The sequence below is a fragment of the Lagopus leucura genome, unplaced genomic scaffold, assembly GCF_019238085.1.
Source record: "Lagopus leucura isolate 7727_CA_CO unplaced genomic scaffold, USGS_WTPT01 Super-Scaffold_100004, whole genome shotgun sequence".
NCBI lineage: Eukaryota > Metazoa > Chordata > Aves > Galliformes > Phasianidae > Lagopus > Lagopus leucura.
The window spans coordinates 40,494,217-40,506,636 of NW_024962264.1; the positions used below are offsets into that span (position 1 = coordinate 40,494,217).

Genomic DNA, 12,420 nt, shown 5'->3' on the forward strand with positions numbered 1-12,420 from the left:
CACAGGACAGTAAAGACAAAAACAATTTTTTGTTTTGTTTTGAGGATGACTGTTGATTTTAAAGAGTAGCTTACACAAGCGAGGAAAGTGCAGTTCCTCAACAGCATGCTCTTTTTCATTTTCAAAGATTATTTAAACAAAAGAAGAAAAAAACTACACAAAAGCAGAGAAATCCCAAGTAGCTCAAATTGCAAATATTACATCATTTTGCCAAGTCACATCCCCCCCCTTTTTCTTGAAATCACTTACAGCAAGAACTATTTCTCTGATGTTCTTCACATAAAGCATCACGTAATCTTTGATATAGACTTCTCTGTCAGCATGTGGTATGGAGAACCAGTTACTTGCAATTGCTGCTTCATTTTCATTGTTACCACTCCACAGAACAACCGATGGATGGGATTTTAACCGCCTTACCTGAAAAACAATTCAGTTTCAGAAGTCAAGGAAAACAATTTATCTTAAAAAATAAAAACAAATAATAATCTATTTGTTACTACTTTAATTACAAGTTCACATGCACATTACAAATACTACGCCTACAAGTTCCATGTTTTTATCCAGTGCGTCCACTTTTCCGCCAGTTCCAGATCAGACCCAGACTTTTGTATACTTAGTATCCCAGCACACATCCACCATGCACACGTAGTTCTATCCCCATCTGTTCAGCCACATATGAAGGGTAAATTCTGTGCTAAGACAAGTCAATATCACTGGAGCTCACACTAAACATCCTCGAGAGCAGTTTGGACACAAGGAAGACCTATACCTCTGCCTCACTACCAGAAGCAAGTTAAAGAGCATGGTTACATTTTGTGTCTGCTATTTAAATGCACACTAACAAATATTTTCAAATAAGCATTTCTAGGATAACGTGTAGGTCCCTCTGAACATAATGCCTCCTATTTACTTTCACTGAAAATAAAACAGATACAAAGAGCACATTAATACCATTTAATAGGGCAAATTCTCAGCTACAAAACACTCTTTTTCAACAGAGTCACTACCAGTTGCTGTGCATTTTCACTAGTGATGAACAAGAGCCTGCATGCTGCACTTGTAAAAATCTGCAAGGCCAGCTGGAACGTGACTTGTGTTTCAGCAGTGGTGAGACAGCAATGCAAAAGACACCATCTACCACCTCCCTGTGCTCTCACCCACTGCTTGGCCTCCATTAAACATTCAACAAGCATCATTGAATGTCACCAGGTATAATTTTTTCTACATTGAGGAATTCAGTGATACACCTTTGCTTTATACATACTTCCATGTCAAGTGTCATACTATCAGACTGCCTCTCTGCTGCCATCTGCTACTCGGTAACAAAATTTAACAGAATATTGGCAGGAAGGTTCCATCTCTACTACCATACCACCAACATCCACTTCTGATGTCATGGGCCAACATAATGAGGAGGAATTACTTTTGGAGCAGCCCTCATAAATTATTCTCTCAGTCAATACTAGGTTATGATCACATGGACAAAATACCTGATGAGAAACTTCTGCTCTTACTGATTCCAAGTAATCCTGGTCTGTTGGATACAGGGCACATGCGAACATAAAATCCTGCCAAATCTATGAGAAATAGGAAAGAAAATACAAAATAATCTGTTAGTAAATCATTTTTCATATTTGAAAAACAGATGCTTACTGGGATGCAAAATACTTTCCCAAAACAGAAGTTATTTATCTAAAAGAGAATCAAACTGAAACGTATCTGTTGTTCTTGAAAAGCATCACCAAAACAACCACACTCTCCGTGGCGTTCATCATGATCATACTCAAATGTGGTTTTCTTCAATATAAGGACTTACAAAATATTCACCCTTAGAAAGTAGATTCTGACAGCCTTCACTGACAAGTAGAGTATTTCTCAATAAGAAGGATTTCAATAGGATTCAACAGAATAATTAGAATCCATGCTCTGTTCAGCTATGACCATGAGGGAGCCTCCAGCTGAACAGAGCAATTTCAAATTTAATGCTTTCCATGTGTAACACCAAATCCACATTACTTACTAAAAGAAGAAAGTAATTCTTGTGATGTGGTACCAAGAACATTTAACAGGTCTTCAAGTACATTTTGTAACACAATGCTTCCACAACAAACGCACAGACTGATCTTAAAAAGAGCAAATTGTGCTCAGTGAGGCAGAAACAAAGAATCTAGTTTAAGAGCTGGTGATCTCTTCCTTTAAAGATCAGGCAGATATCTTGAGAACAACACTGGAGAACAACAAACTCCTTCAGTTGTAACTTAAAGAAGAATTACAAAAAAATTGAAAGGAAGAAGCCCAGTGAGATGGGCAGGATTTCTTGATCTATCTGTCCTGTATTTCATTTTTAAGTGTCATAAATTAAACTCCTGATAACCTATCTCAAATGAAAAGCTTGAAAGAGCTTATCGATATAGTGAGTCCTTTCCAACAAACTACAGTTTTCTGAACGTCATTCTACATAAATAACAGTGAGAGCCAGCCCTGCTTCTCATTAAATTGTTCTCCTTGTGATGACATATTTTGCCATTACTTTTCCCTGTTTCCCACAAAAATGCGTGCAATAGATCTATTAATAATTGTTCCAGTCTAACACTCTAAGAAAAAGCAAGGCTATTGCTGAAGAATTACTAAGAACCTTTCAGTGACTGTGGTATCAAAATTCTCTGTACCAAATTTACTTCTCCTGTTGTTTCCTTCAGTGAGCCATCACTGTTTCTCCTTACACACAGTTTGACTCTAATGCTCTTTTAAGTCTTTGCAAGAAGGAGTAAAACTAAAGTCCTCCAGCATAACCCCACACCAGAATAAGGATCTGATTTTCTGTATCTATTTGCTATTCTCAGTGCTGAATAAGATCTACTTCTTGCATTGAGCATTGCCCAGGCACAGATCTATATGGCCTACTTAGATTTCTAGTGTCAAAAATGAAAGAACTGCAAGTGCTCAGAAGCCTTGAAAATCAAGGCACACATTCAGATGACTTTTTTTTTTTTTTTTTTTGGCAAGCACATAAAGCAGAAGGCAGCAAGGTACCAATTTTGTTTCTCTGCTCTTCACTGCTGCAAAGACCAAATGCGCTTCTTGGGATTTTAATACCTGGTGCAATTCAGTCTTCACTCATGTAGTCCCTATTTCATCAAAGCTTATTATCATTTATCTCCAAACTCATATAATCAAAAGATACTCATCTAAAATTATCAATGTTTACAGCAGGTGTTCCCTTACAGCTATATTTACATTCAATTATAGTTTGTTCAAAAGGGCCCTTTAGATAAAGTCTACCATGCAGGCCAGATGAAATTTAAAAAAGAAAATTGAGTAAAAGAAAAAAGAAAAACAACCAACCAAATTTTCGTTCATTTCCCGAGCAGAGAAAAACACGACTACTTTCTTTGATGTTTTGATTACTCAGAAGCAAGCACAGAAGTTAAACAGATTAGACCCTAAATTCTCACAGTGATCTGATTCCAAGGTCTCTGCTTTCAAACTGGGGCATATACTGAAGTACTCAAGTTTTTCAGCAGAGCTATTCTCACATGAGTAAGTTCCTAATCACAGCTACAGAGGCCCACAGCTGTGGCAGAACTACCATTTGAGTTTGTGAGTAATCCCCCACCCATACGTATTTGTTTCACAGCTAATTGTTGCAAGCCCCTATTGATGCCCACTCCAGGACAGTAATCCACAGAAGTTCTTATATAGTGCACATCAACACAGTATAAATGTTTACTTTCTGCATTAAGTAACAGCACTAACACCAGTTACTCAGACATTCATTTCTTTCTCTCATTCCTTCCCAAGAGAATAGAAAATGTAGAACTGGAGCAGGTTGGAGAGTCTGGGTCTGAACAGAAGATGGAGAGTTCAAGGCACAAGCCTCTAGCTCAGATTCCTGGGAATGTAAGAGCAGAAAAACAGAGACAGCAGGGAGAAAAGGAAGACCAAAGTGAGACTCTGGGTAGAGAAGGGTGGCAGAATAAAAAAAATGAAGGCCGCAGATTTGTAGCCTTAATTGGAAAATACAAGCTAATATAAACAGTCCAAAACATCACTTCCAGTTTCAGACAGCCTCAGTAATGAGCAAGAAGTTAAAAATATATATATTTACAAAAATAAATTTTATATATATATACATATATATACACACATACGAAGGTTTTATCTGTAAGTTGTGTACATCCATATATACATATAGAAGATTGATTCAACTTCTCAGATTGGTACTCCACCATGTATCCTTTGGAAAGATGGTTAGAACTTGTGTCAAATTCTCTTATATGACTCATATACAGTAGACTTTTATTTACAAGCTCATATTTCCAAATACACAGCCTGTATTATTATTTTTTTACCATTATTCCCAGTTCATCGCAAATGTCGTAGAAATCATCTTGTTCATATATTCCTCCTCCCCAAATCCTGAGTGCATTCATGTTAGCATCTGCTGCAGACTTCAAGAGTAGCCATAATCTGTCAAATACAATAAGATTTACACAACCTTCATAGCAGTTTCTAAGGTTATATCACAAAAAAATCTCAAACATTCATCTTCGAAAAGCAATCAAGTAATTCAGACAGAAGCCAGTCTATTTTGATACCTTCTAATCCTGCATGTCTGGAGAGAGATCTCAAAAAGCAATTTTTTGTGTAAACAAAATTACTTGGTCCTGTAAACACAAAATAGATGAAGTGTCAGCTGCACGAGGGCTGCTGTACCAGTAATGCCTCCTATTTCATTATGTTGACCACAATGTCAGGGGCAGATAGTAGTGGTATGGCAGTAGAGGTTGAACCTTCCCACCAGTATTCCATTTTGTTGCTGTGCAACAGATGGCAGCAGAGGGGCAGACTGACAACCTGGAACCTGATATGGAAGTGCATGTGAAGCAAAGGTGTATCACTGACTTCCTCCCATGCAGAAAAAATTGCACCCACTGAAATTCATCAATGCTTGCTGAACATTTATGGAGACCAAACAGCAGATGTGAGCACAGTGAGGTGGTGGGTGGTGTGTTTCAGCAGTGGCAAGAGACAAAGGGTCACTTCTGCTGGTACAGATTTTTTATGAGCACAACATGCAGGCTCCTTTTCATTGCTGGTGAAAACGCATAATTACTGGTGGTGTTTATGCTGAAAAAGAATATTTCATAGTTGAGGATTTTCTCTATCAAATAGCGTTATTGTGCTTTGTATGTATTGTAGTTTTCATGGAAATAAATAGATGGCATTACTTCTGGAGTAACTTACGTAAGTCCTTTTTAAGTACTGGCAGAACAACGTGTGGAAATACTGTATGTTATTAACAAAGCTAGTCAAAATATAGCATGCCCTCCATCCCACTTCTTGCGTGCCATATCAGCAAAATCCAAGAGCAGACCAAACAGGGAAGAGTGAGACTTCTGTGCATTTCTCCATCCCTGCATTAGGAAGTTTGGAACATGGCTTAAGTGCTCTTCCTGTCAGTGTCAACGAGTACATTCCAGGCAATAGGAACAGATAGCCTGAGGATTATTTTAAAAAATGTCAGAAAGGCCAGTAACCTGTGGACAGCATATAACCATTCTACCATCAGCTATTGCACTTACTAGCATTGAACAACATTCAGATCTTGCAGTGTTAAGTCTTAATTCTGAGAGCGTTAGCCCCAGCAATTTGTGTTCCACTGCAGCAAAAATGCTAAGTCATGGCTTGAAACAGTGATTGAGCACCTGCTAGGAAGGCAGGGCCAATCCAGGGGCACTCAGTTGCATGCAACACACCTGAGTGACTGGAAGGGGCAGAGTCAGGATCCACTCCTTCCCAGATCTCATTTAAGAATTGGCAGTAGAGGCAAGAGTATCTTGCTGGAGATCTCTGCATATCTGAGGCCTTCTGAAGGTAAGCAGCTTCTTTCCTTTCTGTGCCCACAGCTGTTGCCTCTGAGTGAATCCTCACTTGCTGCAGCCTGGGACCTTGCTGCTCTGCTGTCATAGCTGCACTTTCTATTGCATTACACCTATCTTGAAAGGAGTCCACCCACACTAGTGTCAACATTTGAAGGGCAAACATGAAGAGGTAATGGTGATCCTTTCTCCTAAGAAAATATCAGACGTGGCTTACGTGTCATAGGTCACTCTATCCTGGAAAGAATCTGCTGGAATCCAATTTGAGCCCTTCATGAAAATGGGTTGGCCATTGATTTTGAAGTAGAAACTCAGACCTGGAGACCCAGGAATAGGCTCCTGAACAAGTTCTACTGTCCGAAAATAGGCCTGTGAAGACATAAAACATAGGTTTAAAGCAGACAAAATAAAATCAAAACTATAACGCAAGCAATTGAACTGAATAACTTAAAAGTAGTCAAGAAGTCAGAAGACGTGGCCTCATCTCTTACGGTACTTTTCAACAGCAAAACATTCCTCCTAACTGCAGGTAGAAGATGACTTCCCAAGAAATCATTCTGGGTCTTTTAGGAGAGTTCATCTCAGCTAAAGTGACAGTGCTGTTCTGAAGAGGTATCTCAATTGCCACAACACACAGGCAGTACCATGAAGCAGTACGAGGTGGACTGCAGTAACACATTGTACCAAACCCTTATTTTGCAGAGGTATCTTCCCCACCTATTGCATTTGGATCCAGTGCAGTTGCAAAGTGTTACAGAATACACTTCTTTCAGGAAGATTTTCTACTACTTTTTCCCCCTCACACCCTTCTTCTGCTTTAACTTATCTGGATCAGAAAGAAATTTTTTTTCCTTTTTTCTGCTTCTGGTACCTGTTGCTCATTATCACAGGGAGAAATTTGGGAAACTGAATAAAGTGAATGAAAACAAACAAAATTTCAGCCAATGCACACTAAGCAACAAGTTTGGAGCTGGACCACAGGAAACTGTTTTTGTCTAGGCTACCCTTAAGCTAGCAACCACTTCTTTCTCAAATGACTATTTACAAGCTGACCTTATGAAAACATAATAGCAGAGTACAAACTGTTCTCTCTCTGCTTTAAGATACAGTTGGGACTGTATCTGTCTGTCAACCTGGCTAAATTTAACCTAATTAAGTAACTGATATGTCTGCCTTTAAAATGAAATGTAATGCTTTATTTCACACACCAAACAGATCTGTAGTTAAACTGGGACGTAACTAATCCCACTATGTGACTGTGATTATTAAATTTTTAACTTATTAATAATTGTTTAGATTGGAAATAATTTTCCTGTCTGAGGCAGTAAAGACAAAAAAAAAACCTTGGTTTTTTTTTTTTTTTTTTTTTTTTTTACTTCTTCAGTGCTTCATAGTCAACAGAACAATGATTAATTAAATCCCTGGACAGATGCAATGCAAACTAGGTGCATGAGTGGAGACCACAGATCGCTCACCTCAAACTGAATCCCTCTGCACTGTGGCAATGAACATACAAATTAAAAGAAAAAATAAATACTGTACCTCAGGTCCTGTAGTGTTGTACAGCATTGCTCTAAGGATAACAGTAGATTAAATGCAAAAGGATCTCAGCATCACCACTACTGTAAAGGATCAACACTGAAGAAATTCCCAGTGACAGAAAAAAAAACTTACAAAAATCAGACCAGTGAGAAGACACTTCTGGTTCCCTGGCCAATATTTCTTAGCTCAGAGAAATGCTTAGCACAGTATCCAACCTCTACCTCTTTTCGACTGCAATCCTTCTGCACAATGGGTCAACTGAAAACAGATCAGCACGATGAACTTAGCTTTAGGGCAGTAATCTTCCACCCATTCGTAGAATTTTGCATATACATTCTAAGCTGAGAAGTTTAGAAAAAAAATAGTAATCATACAACTCTAACCATTCTAACTGCTGAAGACTACAAAAAAAAAAAAAAAAAAACAACAACAAAAAACAACCTACATCATGAGTACTATACTAACTTAAGAGTTCTGACCTTCCTCTAGTGAACTAAATTACTTTGAGTCTAGTGCAACTCTTTTTTCGTGGCACAAAATGGAATGAGATTTATAGATGTGTATTTGGGAGGTCCTCTTAATGGTTGTCATCAGGCAGGTTGAGACTGTCTCAGAGTGCAGTTGTAGTGGAGTATTTATATTACTAACAGAAGTAATGCGATATGCTTTATTCATCAAGTGGAACTCATGCAACTGGCCAAATCAGAGGCAATTTATTAGGCTGTAACACTCAGTCAAGACCACCCACACAGCACGAGTGCAGGGAAAAGCTCCTCAGCCCCATCTCACATTTCTGGGATCCCAGAGTCTGATGACTTTGTGCTCCCAAACCATTGCTCCCCAGGGGCACACCTGGGAACACAGCACCTCTTCCCATTCTTACTGCAGCTTTCTTCTACCAAGCAGAGTCAAAGAAAGTCAGGGGGGAACTGCTAGGATCTGGCATACTCGATTATGCATCCTTATGGCTCTGACCACGTTAACATTGCAATGTGCATCACATATCTTGCTCTCCAAAGACTGATATTAATCCCAGACTTGGATCATGGAGAAGAAGCTTTCTAGCCACCAAAAAACAAACACTTATCTGATTCTCTCAACAATTAAGAAACAGATATGTATCTTTGAGTCACATACAAGGGGTTTGTACACAATGGCTGTGGAACCAATTGGTGTTCTTTGATTTAGCACTAGGAAAAGTAACAAGGACAAAGATGCCCAGACCTGAAATAAAATCACAGAATGCCCTAGTGATCTAACTAACTAGCATGCAGCATGGAAATGTGTGTGAAAATTACCAAATCAAGCGGAGAGGCTTTTGTAAATCACGTTAAAAGGCCTGGGGGAGAAGTGGGTATAGAGACACAGAAGGAACAATGGTTGGAGGTTAAGATCCAAGTACTAAAATAGTATCATGAAATAATGAAATATACTGCTGAAGAAATAAGTATATAGAAAGATGGAGAAACTGATTCCAAAATCAAATAAGTGCCTCAAAAGATAGTGAAAGAGATAGTAAAGAATACTGAAAGTATTATGCTAAAGTATAAGAGATACTTTTCTTCTTGCCATGCCTACATCAGGGAATTTATCAATAGCAAATAGAACTCAACCTCTCTCAAGAAAAGCCATTTCATTCTAACGCAATTTCTGTCTATGATTTCGCTTTATATTATCTGAGAAACAAAGTCCAACATAGAGTATTCAAACAGAAAACCAAAACAGAAACCCACGTCATCCTGGATGTTGGCTCTATTCTGTTTTTCTGCTGCTCTCAATGGCAGTGTGTAGGTACTTCTTCAGTCAAAGGGGGTCAGCAGAATGGGCCAGAGCCCCAAAGGTCTCTGCAAGCACACACTGGGAGGCTACCCAGAGGATTTCCCAAAGGATTAGCTAATGTTTTGGAGACTAACATATAAAAAAAAACAGAATAGTCCCTGCTAAAGACAGTTGGATTAGATAAGATTCACACTGCATATTCTTACTTACACAGTTGTTACCCTTTAGCTTTTGTTTGTCCAAAGATATGCAGATACTCTGAATCCATACAGAGACTTAACAAATTCAAAAAACATTTCACATCTATTAGTTGCTCACCAGAACACAGCACCAGGTTCCCAGCAAAAACCTTACAGAAACTTTCAGAAATGTTTGTCACTGCAAGTGTTTCCTGAACTATCCAAAGTTTATTCAGTTCTGCTGACGTGAGGACAAACTGTGCTAGAAAAAAACTGCATATGGAGCCTTCATTCACGTGTACAGCTCAGGGCAGGGACATGTCAAAATCCAAGACAGAGACTCAGAGAACACATGAAGGACAACTACACTTTGCACTACGAATCTATAAAGTCTTCGTATGTGGTTAATTCGTAATGCCAGCAATGCAGTGCGTTTGCTCTTTTCTGCCTTTCCCTTTGAGGAAAAAACGGCTTGTAAGTATCTTTTGCAGACCATTAAACCCCTGTGACTGTATGCCCCTAGAGATCTATGAAAAATCCTGATGGAATTACCCAAACTGAAACAATTTCCCTATGAGGAAACTTGCAGCTTTTACACAGTAATAATGTGTTTATTTGTTTTTAAATACAGGCTTTTAGACGTATTTCCTACTTATTTTCCCAAGCACAATACACTGTGTTTATTTAGTATGGTATTTTTCAAGATTTATCACCAAAAATAGCAAAGAACTATTCCTAGGACCTCATAATCAGCCTAACTACTAGCCCTATAAAGTCTGAGACTCCAGAAGCTCCTGTTTTTTTCTATGTGAACAAACATTATAGCAAATAGCAGTTTTAGATGCCTGGTGACAAGATTTTAGTGAAGCAATATACCTCAGAACCACCTAATGCATATGTTTACATGGTTGTTTCCACATGTTAATGGCATAAGGGGCTCAGTCTTACTCGTAACTGTTTTTTTATTTGTTTTTCTCCAAAGGATAGTGGGAAATTGTCTCTTCTGAGCTTATTAGTAACAACAATCAGATAATTATACAGCCAGTATGTTGCAGAACCCTTAAGCAGATATCTTGTCTCTAAATATTACTTTTCTGGTCAGTTTTAAGATGTTACCTTTTCTAGAACTTGAAGCACTTCTATCACATTCTAACAAATGAAATTTAGAAGTTAGCTTCTTAAGATTACACCAATCCCACAATTTTTTCTTTTAATGTGAATTAGCGAGAAAAGTTCAATAAACCTTCCCCAACATTTATAGTTTATAGAAATGTAAATGAGCTTTCTAGTACACAATATAAAAACATCACCACAACTGATCAAGTTTAAAGGAGAGTTTTGTTTTTTTTTTTTTAAAAAAAAAAGGAAGAAAGGTTAAAGATCTTTTCCTTTCTGATGTTTCCAACTAACTATGAGCCACCTTCTAGTCTGAATGAAAGTAAAGACGCCTATGAAGGCTAAAGCTACCACAAAACAGGTAAACATACATTGTGACATTAAGAAAAACCCTTGTTTCTCATCAGTGCTTTCACATGCATATTATAATCCAGCAAAACAATTCAGAGCTTTAGATACACAACACGTAGAGCAATGCCAGCTATAAAAGAAACTGAAGGGCTCACTTTTGAAATTTTCTCAATCTGGTATCCTCCTTCCATGACGAAGGTTGTCGTCACATTGTATCCAATTTGTGTTCCATGTCCATTTGGCCACCAAGCTTCTACTGTAGAGTTCTTGAACATGCAAGAGGAAAAAGCCAGAATGTTTTTATGAGTAAAGACATAGCACACACCTGGGGGCTTAGCTGCCTTTGAGAGACCTGATGAGTTTATGTGCCTCAGCTGAGCCAAGGTAAGTGGGCTTGCTCCAGCTGAGGCACTGAGGTGAAAAGTGGTTAAAGTGTGATTGATCTCTCATTTGCGTCTCAGCTACTACTTCACTTTGAGTCCACAACCGGCCATCAGCATGTATATGTGTGCATATGTGTGTATAGACAGAGAGGATGGCTGATAGAACGTTTCTCCAAAACTCTAATATCTGAGTCTCAGAAGCAGACACTGCTTATTAGCCTCTATCATACCCCTCATCTAATTGTCCTGTTTACCTATGCAAAATCAGATTTACAGGGGTGACATTTTTCAGTTGTGACCTAGGTAGTATGTGGGCAGACTGTTTCATATAAGAGGTTTCATTCACTCATTTCACTGCTTTCTGCTTTTTATCTGTGCTTCCTAATAATTTCAATAGTACTCCAAGATTTTCACAAACATAAAAGAGCTACCTTTAAGGTTTAATTTTCTCATTTTTCTAGACAGAGAGTAGTATTTATATAAATAATTTCCTACACTTACATGCATTTTCATTCCAATAGCCTACTTCTGCTGCTCAGTCCTATTGCCAACATTTGCCAGCAAATATTTCCACAACACAAAAATTGTGGAAAGAAAGCAATAATGCGTGCAATCAAACAATGCAGGGATCAGCACTGAATAGAGTCATGAAAGGAGTGCCTCAATCTTTCTGTATAAAGGGAGACCAGAGAGCAGCCCAACAATATGTTTTGCTGTAGCCACACTTGGACATAATAATTAACATATTTAGAAATATTTCAGCTTCCTTGGAGTTATCATAACTGCTTGTGCTGAAGTGCTGATCTCTGAATTGCATGGATACAGATGGCAGCACAAAATCATCATGTGCCCCAACAGCAAGGGAGCATTTGCAGCCACCTAGGACAGCTGGAATGTTTCATTGGTCAATAATGATGTCATCGTCACCATTAGCTGATAAGCAAAATACTGTCACATTAGCAACACAGCACTTTGTGTGGGGATTTCTAGATAAGCATCTCAGCTTATATGCACTACTCAAGCACCTACTGACTTTCTAACATAATTTGCAACAAGCTCTCAACTAAAAACAAATTTCTGGTGAGGTCTCACTATTTAACAAGCACCTCAGAAGACTGTCGTATGGAGCAAGTGCTCCTTTATGCTCGTCAATATGTTAGAACACATTGCAGGGCTTCTCGTAAAATC

The 12,420-nt window shown here is 38.4% G+C and overlaps 1 protein-coding gene across 4 annotated transcripts in view; it reads right to left on the minus strand.

The window, feature by feature from the left end:
* Positions 1-12,420, minus strand: part of MANBA (mannosidase beta) — a 46,595-nt gene that overhangs the window by 15,527 nt on the left and 18,648 nt on the right. For all 4 annotated transcript variants that reach the window (XM_042870843.1, XM_042870845.1, XM_042870844.1 and 1 more), the window contains 5 exons: positions 11,005-11,115; positions 6,100-6,251; positions 4,353-4,470; positions 1,491-1,577; positions 250-417 (listed from right to left, as the gene is read on the minus strand). In XM_042870843.1, coding sequence (XP_042726777.1) covers positions 250-417; positions 1,491-1,577; positions 4,353-4,470; positions 6,100-6,251; positions 11,005-11,115 — 636 coding nt within the window. The remainder of the gene's footprint in view (positions 1-249; positions 418-1,490; positions 1,578-4,352; positions 4,471-6,099; positions 6,252-11,004; positions 11,116-12,420) is intronic.